Source organism: Condylura cristata, unplaced genomic scaffold, assembly GCF_000260355.1.
Source record: "Condylura cristata isolate star-nosed mole 26May11 unplaced genomic scaffold, ConCri1.0 scaffold00011, whole genome shotgun sequence".
NCBI classification, from domain to species: Eukaryota; Metazoa; Chordata; class Mammalia; order Eulipotyphla; family Talpidae; genus Condylura; species Condylura cristata.
In genome coordinates, this window is record NW_004567112.1 from 40,926,893 (window position 1) to 40,952,382 (window position 25,490).

The 25,490-nt window shown below is 37.1% G+C and overlaps 1 protein-coding gene across 1 annotated transcript in view; it reads left to right on the forward strand.

Moving 5' to 3' along the window:
* CTNNA3 (catenin (cadherin-associated protein), alpha 3) overlaps positions 1 to 25,490 on the forward strand; it is a 1,271,003-nt gene that overhangs the window by 249,640 nt on the left and 995,873 nt on the right. The window contains exon 6 of the mRNA XM_004680853.2: positions 9,507 to 9,770. Within this exon, the coding sequence (XP_004680910.1) occupies positions 9,507 to 9,770 (264 nt within the window). The remainder of the gene's footprint in view (positions 1 to 9,506; positions 9,771 to 25,490) is intronic.

The window sequence follows — 25,490 nt, forward strand, 5'->3', positions numbered from 1 at the left end:
TCCCACAACTGAGTCACAGAAGCTAAAATAGAAAGGAAGTTTAAGGGTAACATTAATTATTGTGCTTTTTCTAGGTGTTACTATCCAATTTAATTCTCGTGATAGTAATTTATCTTTAGAAGACAAGTTTGACATGTGGGTATTTGCATCTGATCAGACTAAGTGGTGAAATGTCCACAGAAATGGAAGGGACTTTAAAAGACAGGAACTGGATTTTACTGAAGTAGCTCATAATTTCTGTTTGTTCCTTCTACTTTTATCTGACTTCAGATAGAATAGAATCTATTTTTTTTAGATTTAAATAACAACCAGATATAATATGCATTTTCTTCAGATGGATAGAAAATGAGCATAGTCATTTTTATACATTTTCTTGATTGACTCTATAGTTTGTATTAGAATTAATGTTTTCTTGGGATTTTTTGACACACAAATTGCTATATTTCAGCATCCTTAGGTATGCATTAATGGTTTAGAATGCAAAGCTTGGAGAGATCTCTCAATACTATCATTTGGTGTAGTGGAAGCAGGCATAGGACAGGTTCTCTCCATTCTGGCAGATGGATAAAGAGGAATCCTGGAACCCTCAGGGGTTTTTCAGGCTTTGAAGCTCTTTCTCTGCCAGTTGTTGTGGGTCAAGTTCGCAGGCTGGAAAGGCAGGGAGACAGGCAGACCAACACTGGGTTGGGGAGGGGTGGAGCTGGGGGCTGGCAGGCTTCTCTAAAGTCGTCTGGTGTTCCTGCCTCTCTACAGTAATGCTTCGGTCATCTGATAACCATTCCGCTGCATAGTGGTTTTCTCTCTAGTGATACTGTCCTTAGAGCTTCGGCCAGCTGGCTCAGGTGTGCACACTTAGGAACATCCACACCACACTCCAGGTGTCTACACTGAGGCATGCGTGCCCTGAGCCCAGGCTCCCAAGCACCTCTGCATTCAAGTCTGCAAATGAGAGCCACAAAGGCTAGTAGCATAGAAGCCTGACCATCTTCAGAATTCCCTTATTTTTTCCTATATTGAAATTGTCCTATTAATTAATGTGAAATGGAAAAATGGAAAGTAAAGATAGAAAAGCAATAAAAACCTTTCTCTACTGTTTGATAATATTTTGATTATAAAATTCATTTACCCCATCCTGGTTTTTTTCCCCCAAATTTTGTCATCTCTATAATCTACTTTTGGCTCTCCATCTTCTGCCCTTCAGCTCAGTTAAGGCTTAGTGTTTTGCTCTCTAATTTGTGTTGGAGAAAGGCATTGAAATTAGCAGGTGTTTGCACTTTTTTTCCCTGATAGACATGAAGCTTCCTGGTGACCAGTGAAGCAGTTAGCAGGCTGCATCTTGGCAGAGAGAAAACTAAGAATAGAAGCCAACCAAGAATGGCATCCAAATAAAAAGTATCCATGGGCTTTTCTGTTGCATTTCTTCCTGGTCCTCTGAAAACAAAACTGTTCTTTGTAAGCTCCCTTCTCTATCTTACCAGAGTGATTGTGTCAGCTTCTGAAAGTTCTTCGAAACACCTGGAAGAAATACTTGATAATTTGCATGTAGTTCTGCTTTGTTGAGCAGGGTATCTGCTGAGGCATTCCACCTGGGTAGGGATGTAGCTTAGTAAGGAGGTTTTCTGAAACTCTGAAATAAAGGTGTTTTCCAGGCTGCATGAAATCATTTCTGTGAAGTCCCTTTAGTGGGTTGTGCCCTGTCTTATAGCTTAGTTCTCAGAGCTTGCTTTCATTATTTCTATTTTTGAAACATTTAGCTTCCCTAGCCCCCTTTTTTTAAAAAGATTTATTTTATTTGTACATGCAGAACTGGGGTACAGGCCAGAAATGGAAGGGCAGTGAGTGGATTCACCAGAGGCAAGTGGGGAGCAGAACAGGCAGACTGATGAAATGCACTGCTGAGGGGAGCAGCGGGTGGGTCAGGAGAGGTCTGACTCGCCCTGCGGTCACCTGGGGTGGGAGGGGATAGAACTCATGGGGAAGTGGCTTAAGCTTCTTAGTGCTGTGCTTTAAGCTGCTGTGACACCAGGGAGGGTCTAGCTCCCCTCCCCCTTTTTTTTTAAGATTGATTTATTTATTCATACAGAACTGGGGTACAGACCAGAGATGCGGAGGGTGAGAGGATTTACCAAGGACAGATTGGGGAGCAGAACAGGCAGATCAACGAAGTACACTGCTGAGGGGAGCAGCGGGAGGGTCTCCGGAGAGTCTGCGGAGCCATGTGGTCACCTCCGGGGCAGGCAGGGATTGAACTCATATGGAATTGGCTTAAGCTTCTTAGTGCAGTGCTTTAACCCGCTGTGCCACACCCGCTGCACCACCAGGGAGGGCCAGCTTTTCTCCTTTTCAATAAGTGTCTTAAAAGTAAGTAAGAGATACTTACAAGATGAACAGTATAGCCCACTTTCTATTTTGAGCTATTTTCATTCTCCGTTAGTGTTTATGGGAACTATCACACCAGGGGAAACCTATAGGGTTCTATGCTAAATGTACACACTGTGAATATTTTCTTGGCTTTACTAATATTTTTGCTTACTGTGATTTTATATAGTTTGAAATTGAGGTCTAAGAAACTTTCAGAAAATTACATAGCTCATAAACAAGCTATTTTCACCTATCTGTGTCTTCTTTGAGTGCTGGAATATCGAGATCTCAGGTTATGTGTATGTTCAGTCTCAGTATATATTATTGTTAAATGTTTTTCTTAAGTAGTTGCGCTAATGGCCTTACTAATAGTTTATGTCCCAATAGGTATGAAACTGGGCTCCCCCCTTGGGGACTTGGCTCCAGGGCTGTTTGTGGACAGTGTAGGTGGCAGTGGGTGGTGGGCATTTTACCAGCCACTGCCAGCAGTCCCACTAGTGCACAGGCTGCAGGCAGAGACCTGCAGTGATGGTGGGTAGCAGTGGTCCCCTACCACAGTGCCCTAAGGCATACAGCTCTGAGTTTGGGGCTTCAGGGTGGAACCTGGGGTCCCATGGGACCAACTCCAATGCCATGGCTTCCTCCATCCGCAGGCAGTAAAGAGGCCTGTGGACTTGGAGTCCGGGTCATAGAGGGTTGATCAGCTGTGAGCTATGAGCTGATTGGTAAATGGTCCAATCGGCCTTAGGATTGAAATGGTTCAATCAGCCTCGTAAGTAGAAGATCCTGGGAGAGGAGATCGGGCCAGGCAGGGGGACGCTTCTGATGTTACGGATTTGGACTCTGTTTCTGACCGCCAAAGAAGAAAGAAGAGAAGTCAAAAAGCATTGTCGAGGGACAAAAGACATTTGTAGAGGCTGGACCAGCTGCTCTTTCCTCTGATACTACCTGAAAGGAGATTACAGCATAAATGAAGAAGGTGAGGCTTTTACAGCTGGCCTCTGTGGCTGTCTCCTGCGGCCTTGATCGCAGGAGCATGAGCTCGAAATGGATGGCAGGTTGCCTGATGGGGGACATCTGAAGTGTGGTGTGGGCACCCCTGAGCCTGGAGGCTGAGGTTATAAGAGTGACGTCCCTCAGACAGGAGGGGCAGCTACGGCTGATCAGCTATGAGAATGAGAACTTGGGAAGGCCTGCCATCCTCTTGGCCCTCTCCCCCAACCCCCCACTGCTTTGCCAGCCTGTGAGCTTTCATGAAATTGGTCTAGAAAAGTCACAAGCCTGAAAAAGCCACTGAGGGCTCCAGGACTCTCTTTTACCCATCTCCTGAATGGGTACAGAAACTGTCCTTGTGCCTGGCTGGTGCTACAAGTACCAAAGGCCCAGACCTGGTGTTTCAATGAGCTTTTGGCTGTGGGTACAGACCAACAGCTCACAGACAGCTGCTAACACGGTGTTTCTGATAACGTTGCCTGCTGTGCCTGCTGATACCTGTGTCGACTGGAGCTCCCAGTTAGTGCCATCCAGCACTGTTGGCGGGTGGCCAGCACTCTGTGTCTGGGCCACCTGAGAGCTGTTAACCACTCCTGGTTGTCCAGCATTTCCTCCCTTGCTGCTGCCTCCTTGCTATCTGGACCAGTGTCCAGTACTGTCCATCCTGACCTGAAAACTTGCTGTGGGCCTCTGTGATCTCCCCTCAGCAGCCCCTCCTGTGAGAACCTTCAGCTGCCTCGAGTTTGGTCTTGATCTGCAGCTTGCCAGCCATGAGCTCCAGGCCCTTGCTGATTGGCAGTGCCCTCTTGGATAAGCAGCCATGTATTGACTTGCTAATACTGTGGACACTGTTTGGGGTGAGGTAACCGGCCAGTGATGGCATTAGGAGTGCGTTGCTTTCTCTGTTTTTTTATTATTCCCTGAGCTTGAGTGGTCTTGTAACTGTGTGTGTGCGCAGGTGAGAGCCCACAGTGACCTGTCCTTTACTGGGCATTTCCCTTTTGACAGCAATGAGTAGCGCTGTCTATAGCTCTGTTTCAGGTATAGTTGAATTTTACTCTTTCTCTGTGTTTCTCTTGCATGTTATTTGTCCCAACTTTCTGGATAACATTTTCTACAAATTGGATTTCTAGAAGTAATCTTGTCTTGAATTTCTTACCCACTGAGGTTAATTTCCTTTTACTTCATTAATTTGTTTCCTTGAAAACATTTATTAAATTCCTAATATGAGACATATACTTCAGGGTAACAAGACACAAAAATAATTAAGCTAGTACTGCATTCAGGGGAACTATAATGAGACAAGCAATCAGAACAGGTATATTTACAAATTATTTTACTCCAATCTGAAGATAATCTCCTGCATTTATTATTTCTAGACATAGTTAAGCCTGTCAACAAACTGTCAAATACAGTCATTATTTCTAGATTGTAAAAACCATGTATCCTCCAGTATAAATTTCCCTGTTTTAAGGTTAAAAAAAAAACAACAAAACCCTCATTTTCAGTTCCTTGATATGGAAGACATCCTCTCTCTCAAAATTGCGTTTTTTTCCCCCTTAAAGAAAAATCCTTTTTGTAACCCCTGTGGGTTATGGTCACCATAATTATCCTTAGTAATTCAGGTCCTAAACTACAGGGTATGAGTTTGGTGTTTTTCTTTCTTTTCTTTTTTGAGAATTAAGCATTTTCTGATAAGCTTTTGGTGATTTACAACATACTTGGCCTTTTAGGCTGACACGTAAGATCAGGTTTATAGCCTCAAACAATTTATAATGACTTCAGTTTCTTCTTGTGGTATTCATCCTTGGTAAAGACCCGTATCTTTCAAATATGTGACTCAGCTCCCAGCTATAAGCTTGTGAATTCTAGATCTGTGCATAGTATATTTTCATTTTTCTCACACTGGGCAGATAATGATAATGACCATCACCTTTCTCTTCCATGTACATAATTCATTAAGGATTCTATACCTTAGTGAATGCATCAGATGGATCCAGCTGATGTGCCAGTTTCCCAGATTATTCAAAGGGATACAAGAGAGCTCTCCCCACGTAATATCAAAGTCTTGTCATTTTTACTCCTAAACTTGTTACCCACCATATTTTAGCAATTATGTTTAGTGTCTGGCATCCCTTGTCTCTTGCTTAAGTTACTGCCTGGTCTTCTGGCTAGTTTTATTTTTTTTCTAAACTGTACAAAAGGCCATTGCTTGGGAAATCTTTGAAAATACACATGGCATGAGCTTATTGCTCATACAGTTCTTTAGCATGGTAGAGGCACCTGCTTCCTTTTCTGGCTGGATTCATCACCATTTCTGCTCTATTTTCTGCATTTGTATAGAGCCACTTACAATAGCATGCTTGCCCCTTGTTCTCTTAGACCCCAAACATGTGTTTTCTTGCTATTTTCTTTTGCATTATTCACAGGTTTAACTTAAACCCATTGTTTAAGATTTACATCCTCTGATAAATTTTCTTTAATCCCCTCAAACCGAGGGATTTTCCTCTGTGATATGACCAGCTCCCATATAAATTGGTTTCCCTGACTACTGATCTATAAGTTGTCTCCATATAAATTGGTTTCCCTGACTACTGATCTATAAGTTGTCTATCTTGGTTTTCTTAACATTTAGCACACTGCCTGATGTATATATAGTAATGGCTCACCAATATTGTTGTATGAATTAAATGATAACTTACAGCCCTCCATTTTTATACTCTGTGATCTTTAAAATTCTTAAATATGTTTTGTTCTCTTGCCAGGGCTAAGACTCATATGTTGCTTCTCTACCCACTTTCACAGTCTTCTAAGGTCTTTTAAAATCCCATCTGTGTGTTTCTTCATCAGCTGGAAACATTTATGTCTCCTTAAATTGGAAATTACATGTGAGCATTTTATCGTGAGCATTTTAAGAAAGATACTAAATGAGTCCTGAAGGAAGGGGATCGTTATCTCTTCTTCCAGCAAAATCACTAATTGACCTTACTATTTATTTAACACTTATTGGACTGTGCTTAAAATTTTCAGATAAATAGATAAACTATGGCCCTTCAAACCCATGATATCATTGGCTAAAACAAAATAAAACAAATACAAAAATCACCATAACCTTTTGTTCAGAAGGATGGAGTTCATTAGTCTCCCTTTTATTTCTGTGCCCATTCTTATATATTAATTGTTACTTATAAAAAGATCTATATCCTTTGAAATGTACTTTAGGAGAAATGACGTTGCCTTTTCAATTTCCCACTACCCCAAATCTTCTCTTTGTGAGTTACCCTACCTAGTGTTTTTGTTCTGCTTACTGAACCTGTCTTGTCTCGCAGGCTTTTTTGGTTTGCTATTTGAGGTATCAATGCTTATTAAGTATTCTTTAATGGTCTTGGCAGAGATAAAAAAGCATAGGCTTAAGAACCAAAATATATTTGAAAGTTACAATTCCAAAGTCTCTATCCCACTAAAGTCACCACAATTTACAGTCAGATATATTTAGACAGAGCTACAGTAAAAGAAGTGTTTTTAAGTTTAGTCTTCCTCATAATCATATATGTTCAGCCTTTACTTTTCAGAAAGTATGTGAACATTGATCCTGCTATTCTAAGTAGAGAAGTATAATACTTAGTTTATTTCAGAGGGAATTAATTAATGTGTTGATTATGCATTAGCATACAGAAAAATTTCTTAAGCTCTTTCTTTATACTTATACTTCTTATTGTCATTCTTCTGAGGAGTTGTGCATATTTTTGAAACAATAAATTTATTGTCTAAGTCACACTGAGAAAAATGTAGTACTATAAAATTGTGGGGGTTATGAAAATCATTAAGACCACCACAGGACAAAAACAGCACACCAAGTTTGACAAATTTAAGGAATAAAATATTTTTGCATACGTTCTCTCATTTTCTATTTTCAGGTTTATTCCATTTCTGATGTGCTACTTAATTTTATGAGATTTGGCAGTATATCATTATCTCCATTTCAGCAGATGGAAAAACAGACATTGAAAGAGCAGACAACTTACCCAGTTCATAGTGATAATAACTTTGCTGAAACTAGAATCCAGACCAGGAATATCAGGGGAAATCATAACAAGCCAAGAAAACCACAGAGTGTTTTTTCTTGGGTAATTAGTGAGTATGAACAATGGGTTGACAGCTACTTCTGTCCTCCCTACATTTTGTAAAGAAGTTAATCCTCCTTGAAGCCTGCATGGAGTAGCAGGCAGTCTTTATTTCTGGAAAGGAAGGAACTAAAAATACAGTCATGCAGCCATTTATTAACAACAGGCAACATTATCTGGAGGTAGCAGTTTTGTGAAAAAGCATGGGATTTGCATTCAGAAAGCTTAAGTTTACATCTTAGTCCCTTTATCAGTCTCTTAATCTCTTTATGCTAAATATCTATTTAGTTAAAAGGTAAAAAGGGCTAGTAACAACCTTACTGCTTATTAAAAAGGTATTGTGATGATCAGTAAGATATTTTAGAGAAGTGCTTTATGATCTTTAAGTCATAAAAATACAAGTTCTCATCCTCGTATAGCAAATAAGGGAAGTATTTCCTATGAAGTAAAAGCATATAATAGTTTTTAGACTCCATGGTTTAACAGTTACACCGTTGGTTACAATATAGCAAATGCCACTGTCTGGATCTGCCACTTGTTTAAGGTATTTTTGTCTTTCTAACTTCAGTTTTCTAATCTTTAAATTGGACAATCATCTATATCATGAATTTTTATAAGACTTACATGAGATATCTGTGGGATGCATAATAAATGCATTGGTCTCCTTTAAAATGAACTTTTTACTTACATTGATAATTTTAGAATTAATTTTAATTTTCTATGAAAAAGTTGCAAAGATAGTAGCATTTCATAGCGCCTTCATCTGGTTTCTTTGACTGTTAATATCTTATATTTGCCACAATGAACATTGATGTATTTTTACTAGCTAGACTCCAGATTTTCTTTTGATTTCACCAGGAATTCTGTTCCAAGATCTTATCCAGTAGCTACTTTGCATTAAGTTGTCACCTCACATTCTCCTTTGATTTCTTATCAACCTTCTTATGTTTTGTGACCTTTACTGTCTTGAGAAATACTGCCCAGAAAACATGTCCCCCATTCTGGTTTTATTTTTCTAATTTTAGATTGGGTTTGTTAGTTTTTATAAAGAATATCACATAGTGAAGTGTTCCTTTCATACTATATCAAGGGGCATGTGTTACCCTGTGTTATGATGTTAACTTCATCAGTTGGTCAAGATTGTGTTGGCCAGGGTTTTTTGCCACAGGTTGTGATAGCTTTGATTGAGTATCAGTTACAGAGTATTTATGATTCTCATCTTCTCATTGTTTGGAATATTTTTCATTTATGTTTATTCTAAATGTCATCTCTGCAGACTACTGTCCTCTGACTACTCAAGCTAAGGCAGATTTTCCTGCTCAAGCCAATCTTTATGACATTTCATTTCTTCAGAGGATTTCTTTGAAATTGCCTGTGTATTTGTTTAATATGCTTGTTTGTCTATAGCCCCCCTTCCCCTCAAACATGAACATAAGCTCTAAGAGAACAAGGTGTTTGTAGTACTGTTCACCTCTGTATACTCAGCATCTAACACAAGGTCCAGCATATGCTAAATTCTCAATGACTGTTGAAAAATGTCAAAGAAAGAAAGATCCAGGATTAATTTATTAGTATTTATGAGAGAGTGTGGGAAATCGCTGAATGGTAGGTGGTACAATTTAGTGTCATTAACTTGTGGTTTAGTGTTAATGAAAAGGTTAAATGCAATCATCAGCATCTGTGGAAATAGGTAAATAGCATCCTTGTAAGTTCAAGCGCTCTTATAATATACTTAATAAAGTGAATGCCAGAGTATTTTGTTATGAATGTCAAATGTAAAATCTACTCAGTTATTGAACATCTGCATCAGTGCGACCTTTATTTGCTAATTGGCTCACCTTTTCTATTGTGGAACTTTTAACTGATTCTGAAGGAGTGTAGAAATAATTGATTCTCTTGGTTTTAATTTATAGCTGATTTACTAGTGTCTACTATCTTTTCATTTATATCATGAAAAATATGGAGCTTCATTGCATTAGTCTCTTATATTAACTTATATTAACAACTACTCTTTATCTCCCTCCATAGGACTTAAAATCTCCAAATCAGAGGGATGAAATCGCAGGAGCCCGGGCCTCACTGAAGGAAAACTCCCCTCTCTTGCATTCAATTTGTTCAGCTTGTTTGGAACATTCTGATGTTGCTTCTCTCAAAGCTAGCAAGGATACAGTTTGTGAAGAAATTCAGAATGCCCTCAATGTAATTTCAAATGCTTCACAAGGCATCCAGAATTTAGTCACCCCTCCAGAACCTCAGGCTGCAACCCTCGGAAGTGCCCTTGATGAGCTTGAGGTAAGTAGAGAAGAAAATAAGATGTGATTTGCTCTCCTGATATGGAAAAAGTATGGATTTTCAGGTTCATGTTTTAGAATTTAGAGTATGAGTGAGTGAAAATGGTCATTCTTCATTATCACCTGTGTCTTCCACTGTTTGATTAGCAGATGGTATTCTGTTGGTAGAATTCTAATTCCTTTACATCTTTGCCAAGAAAAGAAATGCATTTACATTGGGATCGCTAGTTAGGTAGAAATTATGACTTTATTTTACACAGATCAATTTAAGAAATATTGTATTCATTCATTCCTGAACTACTTACTAAGGCAGTATTCTTTGTCCTTGGGATATAATCAGTCACTGCTTTTGTGAATTTTACATTCTAGCTGTGGAATTTACAAAAATCAATCACAGTAAACATTGTAGATAAGTAAAGGATGTTACATTGAGACTTATCAGAGGCTTGAAGGAAGCTACAGAACTGGATAGGTGCTGATCTAGAAAAGAGATGGGCAGGTGAGTCCTGAGTTAAAGTGACAGAACAGACAACAGAATGCTTCAGTGCAAAGTGAAAAGGGATGAGCAGCTGGAACTCAGGTCTGAGACCCAGTGCGCCCGGGGTTATGGAGGACTGTAAAGGCCTTTAAGAATTCTGATTTGTATTCCAATTGAAAGGGGTCAATTGATCTGTTTTAAACCAGAGGGGTGACTCTCTGAAACTTGCTTCTTAAAAGAACTACAGAAGATTCCCAAATTGTTTCTCCTCTGGGATTTGCCATTTTAGTTGGTGACTGATACAAGCAAGAAATGGCAGTGTTTGGAGTAAAGGAGCGTGTGTGTGTGTGTGTGTGTGCGTGTGTGCGTGCGTGCATGTGTGTGTGTGTGTGTGTTCAGCTTTGATCAGAGTTGGTATAGGCATAGTTAAGTAGTTTTCAGTTTCAAGATATGTGGTAAACTCATTTCCAGACAAAAACATTTTCTTAAATCCTAATGCCGTATTAATAATAATTCAGTTCCAGTCAAGGCTAGGGATTCCTGAACTAGTAAAAATGCATGGATTTTATATATTTTAAAAATAGCAGTGCTTCAAATAACTACTGAGACTGTCTGAATGAGATAAAGTAGGGTTTATTGAGCATTTAGCCTTATAAATGATTTTGTAAATTAAATGTTTGCATTTTTAAAAAATTTCATAGTGCTGTATTGGTAAAGGATCCAAAACAACCTTTACTTTATCTTGCTTCTGAAAATATAATACTATGAAATAAATTGTAGTAAACACTCTGTTGGGAGTAAATCTCATTAAATGTGTATAGTGTGGAAATGCATCAGTTTACTCAATACCATGCCGAAGCTTTGTTAAATCTTTTGTTCTGGTCCATGACTGGTTGTGGATGTGAAGCTTGAGATTTATTAATGGAGAATATAGAAGTTGAAATAGAACATTGTGTAGCATGAATTGACTGGTTTACTGGAAAGACAAAAATAAATTGTAGTGTTCCTTCTGTAGTTATGACTGAATGAAGCCTGGCAAATTTTAAATTGTAATTAACAGAATGTTGAATATATATTTAAGGAAGAAACTTTGCAATGAAAAGTATATTGAAACTTTGTCCACTAAGACATATTTTCTCTTGTGAGGAGAGAAAAAGCAGTAGTTTATTATGGTCCACAAGAATTATCCAGATTCTCTTGTTATCATGATGATGTAACAAAAGAGATGTATGCAGTATTTTCTCATCTTCAAAGAGCTGCCCTATTTGTTTTCTTTTAAAAACATTTTCATTTATATATCATCATTCGCATATTTAGTCACTGTTGTCATCACCAATACCTAAAAAATCACTTGTAGTAAATGCTGGGTGAATACCAATAAATGAATGTGGAAAGAGAGCAAGTATATATAGAAATGTTGCATGCCATTTTGTGATTTCGGAGAAAAGAACAATTTTCCCTATCTCTGAATTTTCTTTAAGTGCTAGTATATGTACTTGGGTAAAATGTATCTTTATCGTTTAACTAGACCATGAATTTAGAGTGAGGAAGACTTGTAGAAACTTACCTAAGTCATGTGCTGCTGAGAAATTTCTGTGATTAGGGAGTAAAAATTGAAAAACAAAAAGCAACTTGTCTCACTAGCTATCTAATCTTAATCTAGGTTTCCTGGAACTGCCAAAATATGCTGCCTTTTACTAAGAGTTATAGTTTTGAAAAATACAGATTCTTTGGTCATAATCTGTTCATGCAAAAGTAGGTTTGTTTCTGGATTGTCTATCCTATCATTGCCTATATGTCTGTTTTTATTCTAACACCATACTATTTTGGTTATAGCATTTAGTATAGTTTAAATTCTGGGAACATAATACCTCCATTCCTTTTTTTGACAGAATTACTTTGGTCATTTGGGGTCTTTTGTGGTTCCACATAAATTATTACATGGTTGCACTTTTAAAGATTTATTTGTTTATGCATACAGAGCTGAGGTACAGGCCAGAGATGCAGGGGTGGTGAGAGGACTCACCAGAAGCAGAGTGGGGAGCAGAACAGGCCGATTGATGAAATACACTGCTGAGGGGAGCAGTGGGCGGGTCAGGAGAGGTCTGCTTCGCCATGTAGATGACCCCCGGGGAGGGGATGGAACTCATGCTGAAATGGCTTTAACTTCTCAGTGTTGTGCTTTAACCCACTGCGCAACCAGGGAGGGCCTGCAATGCTTTATATTTTTATTGAATAGGTCTTTCATCTCACTTGTTAATACCTGGGTATTTAGTACTTTTGATGGTGCCTAAAATGGGATTTTTAAAATTTTCTTTCTCTTTTAGGTCATTATTTGAATGTAAGAGCTTGCTACTTTACTGATCTTTTTCCCCCTGTTTATGATAGTTTTTTTAGTGCTATCTTGAGATATTGAATGCATATTATCATGACATTTTCAAATAGTGATAGTTACTTTTTTGTTCTTTATTGGATTATCCTTTGATATCTTTTTTTACCTAATTAAGGCCTCTGATAATATATGTTGACCAAAAGCTGGGAGCACAGACATCCTTCTTGTGTATTTGGTCTAGAGGAGTAGTTTTCCTTTTTTCTTTAATCATTGAATTGATGCTACTTGTGTATTTAGCATCTAAGCCCTTTTTGTGTTCAAGTATTTTCTTTTTTAATAAAAATACAATAGTTTATTTTTACATCATTTTGTGCATTTTTCCATCTCAGTTGTAATCCCTGTGGTTTCCCCTCACCAAATCACCCATGTGTCATCACCATAGTCCAGTGCATCTCCCTCCCCTCACTATTTTTGATCCCAATCCTCACTCCATCCCCATAAAATGTCTCCGGTATATAGATGTTCATTATTATTGTTATTTTCTCCCCTGGTCCATTATACTCTTGCTATGAGTGAAATCATCTGGTATTTTTCCAGCTCCATCCATGTTGCTGCAAATGACATGTTTATTGTTTTGGTTACTGAGTAATATTCCATTGTGTATATGTACCACATCTTTTTAATCCATTCATCTACTTTTGGGCATTTGAGTTGGTTCCATGTCTTTCCAATTGTAAATAAAGCAGCAATAAACATGGGGGTGCAGGTATCTTTTTGAGTCAGTGTTTCTGTATCTTTTGGGCAGATAACTTAGGAGTAGGATTACTGGGTCAAAGGGAAGCTCCATGATTAGCAGTTTGAGGAACCTCCAAACAATTTTCCATAGTGGTTGTACTCGTTTGCATTCCCACCAGCAGTGCAGGATAGTTCCTTTTCTCCACATCCTCACCAAAATTTGTTGTTGCTAGTTGTTTGAAGATGTGCCATTCTCACTGGGGTGAGGTGGTATCTCATTGTGGTTTTAATTTGCATCTCGCTTATTACAAGTGATATTGAACATTTTTTCCTATGCTTGTTGGACATCTGCATTTCCTCTTTGGAGAAGTGTCTTTTTAGCTCTTCTGCCCATTTTTTGATAGGGTTGCTTATTTTTGTTGCATTTCATAATTTCTTTGTATATCTTTGATCAATCTTTTGTCACTAGTTTTGTGTGAGAAAAATTTTTCCCAATCAGTGGGCTGTCTGTTTTTTGTAATGTCTCTTTTGCTGTACAGAAGCTCTAACTTGATGTAGCCCCATTTATTTACCCTTGCCTTCACTATTTTTTCATCAAATGTTTCTTTTAATCCTATTTTGCTAAGAGTTTTTATCATAAATAGAAGTTGCATGTCATGAAAAACCATCTCTTCATCCACTAATATGATCAAATGATTTTTTTTTTGCTTGTTTGTTAAGGTGAAACACATTGATTTGCTTTTGTTGGGTCATCCTTTCATCCCTGAATAAATCCCATTTGATAATGATGCATGATTCTTTAAATGTATTGTTATATTCTGTTTGCTTTGGTTTTGTGGAGGGTTTTCCCATTTAAGTGTTTTGTTGTAAAATACTACATTGATATTTTCCCCTTTTAAGAGAGGACTAATATCGCCCCTTTTCTGTAGTAATGAAATGAGAATTCTCACGTGAATAAATACTGTGTTCTAGTGTTGATAGGAGTTGCATGCCAGCTAGTCTAGCCTGAAAACCAAATTTGGAGCAACTATACTGTATCCCAAACTGAGAAATTTGAAATTCACTAAGTTATTAATGTTTGATTAGGGAAGAGATAAAATAAAGCTGATGTGAGAAGATTTATCAAATATGGTATGAAGATTACTTTTAGGGTTAGTTGAATAGAAGTAAGAACAATCAAATTTTTGTACTTTTTCTGGTAAGAGATATGAGACTCAACCCAGAACAGTTGAAATGGAAAGGAAAAGAATAGACATGCTGATGGATGAATTGATACATACAGTAACTTAAAGGGTGAGAAAGGTGAAGTGCTCCAAGAACGCTTAGCTTTCACTATGTTTGGGAGAATGGTAGCATTATACTTGCAAAAACTGGATGAACTGAGTTGGGTGAGGGAAATGAGGATATGAAACAAGGGAAATAATAAAATATTACTGTAAGCTAAGTATTCAAATATTTTTTCTTTTGGAGTAAGTGTTATGAGGGATTCATTTGAACACAAATACATATGGTATGTATGTACAACACAAGTATCTAAAATAAGCAATTCACCATTACTATAACTGTTCTTTAAAGAATATGGGTTAAAAAACTCCAAATCAAGAAGGTATCAAAATAAAATTGGTGCTTATTTGAAAAATGGCCTAAGGATAAGTTGAAATCAAGAAGTGACATAGCCATTAAAAGTTATTAGTCTATTTCTTTTAAATATTTTAAAAATATATTAATTTCATTGGTACTTGTTCATATAAATTCCACTTTTACTATAGAGGAATCTTGTTTTGTTCTAATCTGAGTGAGGAGGGTAGGGAATTCTATAGTTCTTTGTTTGCAGGGCATATAGTTTCCTTGTTTATAGTTCTTTGTGTTCAGTGGATTGGGTCATAGTAAAGTTAACATTTTTTGCTCCATGGGGTGTTGATTATTATTACAGAGGACATTGTACAGTGGCCAAGCTAGAGTTTGGTACCTATTGTTGTCGTTAGGGACATATGTTCACTGCTCCTTTAGATTTAGGGTTACCTAAATTTAACCATGGATCTATCATTTATAAGCTTTATCTGCACAATTTATTATTTATAGTAGATTTGGTAAGGCGATAGATTTGGCAGGCAATTATATTTTGAAACCTCATTAAACTTTATGCTGTGAGTAAAATGCTATATTTCAAAGCTTCTTTGCTGAGAAGAGTTGAAATGGAAAAAAGAGGCTAAGTTTTAAACAGAGTTTTTGTTGAAGATACTAATCATGGAAAAAAAAAATGCCAGCATTAGTTTTTGTTAAGTGAGCTTAATGTTTAAAATGGCAAAGATTCTTCAAGTCCCCTCCACCCCCGCCATAAATCTGGAAATGTCTTCATGATGGACATACAACCAATGCAGTTGTTTGGAGGATTTTGTTTGTTTTCATTATATGATTCTGTATCTTGAAATTCTGAATACATTCTGAATAGGGAACCATGCACATTTTGTCATTATCTTGTTTTTTTTTTTTTAAAGATTTATTTATTTATTCATATAGAACTGGGGTACAGGCCAGAGATGTGGAGGGTGAGAGGATTCACCAGAGACAGAGTGGGGAGCAGAACAGGCAGATCGACGAAGTACACTGTTGAGGGGAGCAGCAGGTGGGTCAGGAGAGGTATGCCACGCCATGTGGTCACCTCTGGGGCAGGCGGGAATCCAACTCATGAGGAAGTGGCTTTTAGATTCTCAGTGTGGTGCTTTAACCCGCTGCGCCACCAGGGAGGGCCACATTATCTTGTTTTTTAAAATTACAACTGAGATGAAAAATTGCACAAAATTAAGAGCAATAAAAAACTAAAAAAAAAAAAAAGAAAAATTAAAAATAAAATTAGTTTGGTTCTTAATTAGGATAGTCACAAGTGCAACACAATCAGATTATGCATTTTCACGTAGTACTGAGCATCCCAAATTTTGTAGTTTGACCTACCCAAGCCCTTTGATTATTTTAAGATTAACTCACACTCGGCTTGGCTCTCATGAACTGATCCCAACTCACTTTTAAAATGTGAATCCAAGGTAGAATTGCAGTTGAAGAAAAAGCTGGTAATTTAGGTTAATTGCGATCATCTAAGCAGTTTGAAATAAGTACAAGTTACATGTTTACAAAACTTAGATTTTGTAGCAAAAATGACCAACTAAAATGAAATATAAAAAATTGGAATTGAATAACTTAACATTCAGGATTCAAGAAAACAGACCAAAAGCTCTAGAGCAAAGGAAAAAAAAAGAAATATAATCACTAGACATGAGGTACCTGCCATCACTCTCTCCAACTTCTCTCCAGCCTACTATTAGCCAATCAACTGGCAAATGTCATGTTCTACAGATGGAGAAGCAGTCTGTGCAAATCTATACAGTACTGATGCATGGATCTGTCATACAGCTGCCAGAGGTTATATTTGTTAAGCAGCTGCCAGTTGTCATGAGTTTTGAGGGAGGGAAGTTGCTTTGTGGGAGGTACATTAATCTTGTTTGTTGCACATGGAAACCATGCTCTCTCTAATCGACAGTGACTTCTTCGATGCCTAGATTAATTCTGACCATATTTTTCTTCTCACATTACTCTTTAGGTCATGGGACTATTGAGCTAATATATGAAATCAGTCTTACAAGAGGAAGGAAGGTCAGAGACGGGGTGAGAATTCTGATGATGGATGAAGCAGTGTAGTAGATATAACCATCTGGTGGGTGACCCAGACACTGAAAGAACATAAGTTGAGGTCGTCTGACCTCTTGATGATAAACAGATGAGACTCATCACACCAAGACACAGTATGTTGAAGACTGTGAGGATAGTATCTTTGACGTTTTCTACTACTGATGAATTTCTGATCTGAATAGTCTTAATTTAACAACAGGGCTTAAGATGTTAAAAGTTTTGTAATGAGCAAATGTGTATGGCATATGGTGTTTGTTATAGTTGTCAGTGAAACGGTGGGAGAAAAGTTTATATATGGCTTCCTTTTGGGGCTGGGGAAATTAATGAGGAAAGGCCAATAGACTGAGCATCACTATTTTTTCTGGTATGTGACTTATGGGCCTCTTTGGTACCACAAAATAGCAATAGTGACTTGAGCATACAAAGCATGAGGGTTTTGATCTCTTATAGACCCCAACATATGGTCTGCATCATGAATGGATTTGGAGATGGTGTTACCTCCAGCAGACATGCTATAGATTCTGACTTTGAAGGAATGTTGTGCTTTTTTGGAAAATTAGATCGCTTTGCATTGCTTTAAAATTCCCTTAAATTAGGGTGTTAGATGTTCTACTTTTTCCATCAATAGTAAACGTTTGCATTTTACTTTGTTTCACACAGTTGCTGAAGACATTTTAATTTGTACATCCTTTTCTGCCTTCAGGTCTTTAGATATGGAAATGGCAGGCAAGACCACAATTAAGTTAAATAATTTTTCATTCAGATTATAATAAACGATCCTGTTCATTGTTACCTAAATGAGTTTTAATTGGCATCTGAAACTTCTCTACTATTAGTTATTCTGGTAGATATGCTTGTGAATCTCTCTAGAAAGACACCCTTTCAAGCATTGATTTTGGCTTATTCTTTGCTTTGAAAGGAGAAAATGCTTACAATTTTATTTGGCAGACAAAATGGTAAATTAGTGTTTTAAGGCATCATGATTAGAAAGGTTAGAACTAGAGTCCACTGACAGGATTTTCCTTCCGGATATGTAGTGTCAAATGTAAAGTAGATTATTTATGCCCGCTAGTAGCATATCAGACTACATAAGATCAATATTTAACTTAAAAAATACTTTGGCTTTGTAGATGCATTCTCTTAATATTAATTTTGTTTGTAATATCTTGCATCCCATTTACCAAAGCAATGAGAATGTGTTCAGAAAGGGACATTAGATATCTTCAGTTTATAAAAATATAAAAACCAGTAGCCTTATAAAATGATGAAAACTGGATTTTTTTGGCTGAATTGTCAAGCACTTTTATAATGATTCCCTTATCACCTAAATGCTTTATTGGATCATTAAACACAGCAGAACATTGGTTTTTATTCTTGCCACTGTGCATGTGTGAGAACTTTTAGCAAACTGCCTTAACTACATTTTTTTTCTTCTCACTACCTTCCTCTTACTTCCATTTAGTTCCTTTTGAACTTTCTGCCCATTCCTTGCCCTTTCTTTTTGTCAGTCCTCCTGTGTATTGACATGTTTTGTGTTCACAAATAAAATAAAAAATCTAAATCATATTGATTAAGTACCAACGGAAAAATTAAGACCTTTTGGTAAAATCTCTAAAAGATCAGAGAATAGTAGAAGGAATAATTCTGGCTTAACAACATTCTTTTCAACTTGTGAGATGTTCACTGTTTAACTTGTAAAGCAAAAATGATCTAACAGTAGAAATTTTTTTCTGTAGATCTTCTTAATTTGAAAAGATATTAAAGATTAACCTTCCAGATATACATTTTAACCAGATTATGGATAGTACCACAGTATCCTTCTTGAATTAACAAAGAGAACAATACATCATTTAATGTATCAACTGGAATAGGTTAATGTTGATTTTGTTAAGCCTTAACATTTTTCTTTTCAGAATTCTTTTTTTCTTAAGGCCTCTAGTCCCTTTTTTTCTCCCACAGATGCCCTGTAACTGTATTCTAACCAACTAAGACTTGTCTCTGCCTGTCTACACTATGATTCATCATCTCTGTAACTTTTTTTCTCTTTAACTGATTCCCAAGTGTCACGAGGGGATGGCACCTGATAAGGTAAGGCCCTAAAACTGACAACAGTTTAAAATTCCCTGGTATTTTCCCCAAAGCTACTGACCATATAGGAAAACAATTTTTCAGTTACAACGATGAAAGACTTTTGGTACAGAGATAAGCAGCAATGATGGTTTTGAAGTAGGGGAGTTTTTCCCAGCAACAAGCAGCAGGACAGAGACACAAATATATCTGCCCTGCATCATAGGGGTCACCGTTCGTTTTAATGAAATCCCATGAAGAGGATGTCCTAACAAAAGAATCTAATGGAAAAGACAATGAAAACTAACTTTTAGCACTTTACAGCCCTGTGTGGTAGCCACTTGTTACATAAATCTACTTGAATTCAACACTTAGTCAATCACAATTAACTAAAAGTTAAAATCAGTTCCTTGGGCACTTTTTAAACTTGCTCCATGAAGCTGGTAGCTATTGAAATGGCCATTGTAGATAATAGAAATTTTTCATGATCCTGGAAAGTTTCTTTTGCCAGCCCTCTGTCAAAGGTATATGTGGTAGCCAGTATAGTTTCATTCCAGTTTTGTATCAAGGCTATAACCTTTATGAAAAAATAAAAATTATTTGTGTCAGTTTTAGGTTAATATATTCTGAATGTAAATTTTCAAACACAATGCTGAAGCAAATTTTTAAAGCCCTGATTAACTACAGAAATACTCAGACATTTGCTGACTTATATTTAATTATACATTCAGCTCCAGAAAAAGCACATTCCCAACTCTTTGCATGTCATGAACATCTTTAGTTAGTTGTAACTTCAAAATATTCTGAGTATCATCTCTATAATATTTAAATATCTGTACCCTAGAGAACTGGAGGGAGGAGTTAGGGATCACATCAAGAGCACAAGAAGGATGCTGTTATTGAGAAATTGTCCTCATTCCAGGCATCACTTAATTTCAAGAAATTCAAGGGCAACTAGGACTGACCTTCACAGTTATCTGATAGAGCTCTTATGCTTTAGCTACTCTCTTTGTCTCTGCTCCACTGTGCCCCATCCACCCATGAATCCAAGTCTTGTATTTAACCTGCTGTTGCTCCCAAAGGACATAATTATAGGCAGAAGTAGAAGGTAGAATCCAACAGAAGTGGAACTCAAATGGGATTACTTATTTTTTCCACTTGCCCCTCATGTACCTTTTCCTTTCTTTGTCAGTGAGTTGTTCTCTGGGAGAATTCCACTGTCATAACAACTAGTATAAACCTTGGAGAGGATAGGAGCCATTGAATGCTTGTTTAAAATTTGCAGACAATTTCTATTTGATGAGATTTGCAATCTGCAACCTCATGGCCATTGAGAATAGGACTCACATAACATCACTGAAATTATTAAGTAGGATTAACACTATTAAAATACTGGAGCATATAGTGACAATATGATTTTGCATAAATGTTATCTATACTTCAAGTTAACTGTACACAAAATAAGTTAAGTATCTTTTAAATTTTTGGAATTTTAACAGATGGCCTAAAAGAACTGGAGCATATAAAGCAAGCATGTACACACATATTTCCATATAGATAACAAAGGTCTAAGCTGCCATTCATTAAGGTATATTTCCCCATGCCACAATTTCAAGAGAAATATACTAAGATAAATTCAAAATTAAATCAAAATCAAGAGCTTCTGGGAAGTGCTTATGTGCTGATTCTTTTAAACAGAGGTTCTGAAAAAGAACCCTTGAAAACTTATTTTTATGACTAGATAAAATCGGAAGCAAACAGTACATGATGAGTTGCTGTGTGTAGAGTGAATGCTGAACTCTAACAGAAGTCAGCTTGGGAAAAGGTTACTAGCTCAGGTGAAATGAATTAGATGATTGAAATTTTTATTGATATTCTGGTAAAACCACTATCAGCCTACTCATTCACTATTTCAATGGTCTAACTGCATCATTTGGAGAAAAAATATTAAGGGAGTCTGTATAGATCTAATTTTTAAGCATATTGGATGTCTTTCTAAAATACTTTCTATTTTCTCTGTTAATACCCAACCGAATGAGTTGTATGCATTTTGATTTAATACTGCTGAACTGTTAACTGTGTAAGTTACTGTAACTTTAAAAAATATAAGTATTATGGGTTGATCATCTTGCTAATTTGGAGTTTATTCCTTATGTTTTGCTGCCTTTGACATTTTTTGTTTTAAGCTTATATTCTTTTGTTTATTTCAGTGGAAATGTTTTAAAAATAAGGAATATACTAGACAAGGACAATCCTATGAGTTCCCTCAATAGCATTTCCAGTTAGTAATCAAAAGGAGAAATTTTGTTCCATTTTTATCACTCACTCTGAAGATTGATAATGTAGTTGCTTGAGAAACATTATTTATGCTATGTGGTTATTATTTCTGCTGCTTCCAACTTGAGGCATAGCATGTGTTTTTGTGAAGAATGTTGGTACTTGATTATAATCATAGCTACATCTCTTTTGATAGGCAATTTCACTTTGGAGAATAGGTGTAAGATTTTTAGTGTTTTGAATGTAAATTGAATCAATCTCTTCATAGAATATAGAGCATGTGAATGATGAATAGGGTTTGTTATATCATGTTTATTAAAAGACAGAAAACTTTTCCCAATCATACTGAGTTTATGCTTTAGCTTGTTTAAGATTTTTATAGCTTCTCACATATTCAGTAAGAAGAGATGAAAACTTTGCTCAAAATTTGAAATATATTGGATAGTTAATAAATATTTACAGAATGAATGATTATCTGATACATATTTGTGTTATATAGGATACTCTGTTTTAGGAAGTGTAGCTTTCTTCATAGCTCTCTTTGGCTCTGTTTGTCAGGAATAATGGGTTGTACTGAGAAAATAAAGAAAATAGTATTAGGAGACAGGTATTAAATTATAAAACCTACATAAACATAGGTTTTATATTTCCTACTACATGAGAATAAATAAAGATCTAGGCAGTTTAAATTAAAACAGTGCAAGGATGGGGAACAGGTCACTGTTGGTAGGTTCTCACCTGTGTATTTGAAATTGCAATGCACAACTCAGGTTCAGAGTACAAGACACAATGGGATTTATTTACAAAGAGGAGATTGGGAAGCTGGAAAGAGTTTCTGAGGCCATAAATGGCCAACTGTTCTCTTCCAGAAAACATCCAGTAGTTCAAAACAAAGTCTGCTTCTACAAGATGACACTGTTCCTGCTATGTAAGCTTGGAGCAATACACTAGCATTCAGCTCACAGTGGCAGCCGGAGTTGATCATAAATGGGGCTGCTGAGGTGACAAAAAAGGAGTCCATAATTGCTATACAGGGACTGGGCTGGGCAGTAGAAGATACTGAACCATGCAATGCTGGACACAACATTACCAGGAAGCAGGGCTGGAGTAACTGAGGTGGTGCATAGCTCTTAGAAGTAACTGTATAGGTCTGCAGTGATAGTCAATATTGATCACTCAAAGGTGGTGTCAGAGACACCACTGGTACAGCTTTTTGAGAGCACTTGGCATAAATCAACAACAGGTAGCCACTAGCATTACAGCTCTTAAAGAGCTGTTGGCATAGCCAATATCCCTGGTCTCTGAAAAGGTCTGAGTTCTCGGAAGTTATAGAAGTCTCTGGAAAGGTCTACAGAGGTTACGCTGTTCCAGTGAATCTACCTGGGAAGGATCTGATGAATGAGTCTGCAGCTCAATCTATGTCTTCTGAATCCATCTGATGAAGGAGTCAAGCTGACTACACCCCTGCTTTAGCTCCTTTTCAGGAGCCCCATCTTTCAAGCCTGATTGGGCCATTTTCAATCCTCACCGTCCAGTTGGTGCTGATCAGTACCAATCAAATTACTCCATTTCTACCCTCAATGGTTCCATAAACCTTGAATGGCACCAATGAGAAGTCTAACCTGATTGGTGAGTTGGTCATTGTTTACCATTTACTATTAACCTCAGAGCCGAGAGCTGTTTGAGAGCTGTCTACCACTTCTGATTCTCCATCCCTGTCTCCTGGTAATATTTTGTTTAGCATTGTCTGGTTCAGTGTTCACTGATGTCCAGCCCAGCCTTTGGTTGGCTGCTTTGGGCTGCTGTTTTATCACTTGATCGATCCCTTTATGATTCTAGCAGCATATTCAAAAGTGAAACCCTACCCAGAGCATCCAGATCCAACCAACAATAAGGTCAAGGCAGGCTCTTGGGTGGTGGGCTCAATGGAGTTGGATGCTCACTGTATGTAACAATGTACAGGTTCTACTTGGCTGGAGCACCCACCTCCACTTGGAGCCCGCCCTAAAGGCTGTAGGCTCCCTTCTCTGGCACGTGTTACCAGAGCAGTGGGAGCAGTGGGAGATCACCACTGCTAATACTGGCACAGCTCAGTAGGCCCATAGACTTCCTTCATGAGGGCTGGCCACCAAGTCCACCTTGCTGAGGCTTGCATAACTCAGCTGGTCTCTAGGTACAATTAGGAAACTTTTTTTTTTTTCAAACTTGAGTGGAAGGCAAAGAGTCACACTTAGGTTTTTTAAATCCAGCAGTCTGCGAAGAAAGAGAACCCTGATACTTTGAGGCCATCTATCTTTACTTTTTAAAAGATAACTAACTAAACATAATTTGTAATGGTGAAATCCAACGTAGCAAGTTAAAAATTCTTCAAATTAGTTAATATAAAAGTTCAATATATTCTGGTAAACAATAGAAGCATATTTTTTGTAGATGATTCCAAATATATTGTTGATTAATATTTAATATCTAAAAGAATAGTAATATTTGATTCATAATTGTCATTTTATTTTTAGAAATGTAAATTTAAAAATTTTTGATTTTTTTTTGTTTGTTTTAAAGACAATACACAATTACAGTTTAATCAAAGCATGAAATCTTTGGCACCCAAATCTGGGTTCTTTTCTTCTCCACCTTAGATATGCCAATTACTATGGCATCCAGTACATTTTCTTTAGCTCTTTTCCTAGGCACTTATATATTTACTCAGAAAATCTAGAGATTTTATTGTATATTCCTTTTTTTAGTACTTATGCTATTGCTATACATACCCTGTAACTTTTGTTTTTTATTCTACCATATATTTTGACAATGTTTACAATTTATTTCATATAGATTTACCTTACATTATTTCACTTCCAAAATCATAGAGAATCATGCTCTCAGTCTTAAAAGTTTGCATTTATTTCTGTGTTTCTCAAAGCTAGGGCATTTTCTTTCATTATAACTCATGCTAACTGAAATAGACCTTGCATTATATGTTTTTTTTTTCTGAAAGATAAGGTTTAGAATGTAAAAAGGTTTAGACCTTGCATTATATGTTTTTTTTTTTTCTGAAAGATAAGGTTTAGAAAAATAATCGGTAGTGCCAACTGAAACTACTATTCCATTAAAATATTGAATACAGTTTAAGTAATCCCTTGTATCATTATTTTGGGGTAGATACCACACTCTAAGTCTGTGGGTCATAAACCACTCATATCTTAAATTATTTCACAATTTTTTTATTTTAATCATTCTTTTGTGGGTCTGATTTTCCTGTGCTCCTATAGATGAATGCAATATATATCCTCCTGACTACATGTTTGTCTTTTCTGCCTCCAAGTGGTTTTCTGTTAACTCAAATTATTTGACTTAATTATGTTATTTTAGGGGTAAAATTGTCTTTTTAAAAAGATTTAAATATGCATATAGAACTGGGATACAGGCCAGAGGTGCAGAGGCTCTGAGAGGATTCACCCGAGACAGAGTGGGGAGCAGAACAGGCAGATGGATGAAGTACACTGCTGAGGGGGCAGCAGGTGAGACAGGAGAGGTCTGTGGCACCATGTGGGTCACATCTTGTTCTGAGGATTGAACTCACACCAAAGTGGCTGCAGCGAACTTGCATTGCTGCATTTTAATCTGTTGTGCCACCAGGGAGGGCCTTAAAATTGGCTCTCTTTAGAAAGATTAATTTTCTTTATTTATGCATACAAGAACTGGGGTATAGGTCAGAGGGGCTGGGGGTGAGAGGATTCACCAGAGACAGAGTGGGGAACAGAACAGGAAGATCTACTGAAATATACTGCTGTGGGGAGCAGCAAGCACATCAGGAGAGGTCTGCTGTGCCATGTGGGTCAGCTTCCTGGCTGGGGATAGAACTCAGGAATTAGCTTGATAGTGCTGAGATTTTTCCCCTGCACCCCCAGAGAGGCCCCCATTGGCTCATTTTCAGTGTCCTGCTTCTTACTATAAGTTTAACAAGCACACAGCTTCAGTACCTATTCAAATCAACCTGATAAAGTAAAATCTGGATAAGATTACCTCCAAACTTTCAATTCCTTGTTCTGTAGAAATCCAAAGATCTTAAAAGTTCTATCAAGATGGGTCCTCCCGGATTTACAAATGAATTTTACCAAACTTTCAGAAAAGAACTAGTGCCCATTTTA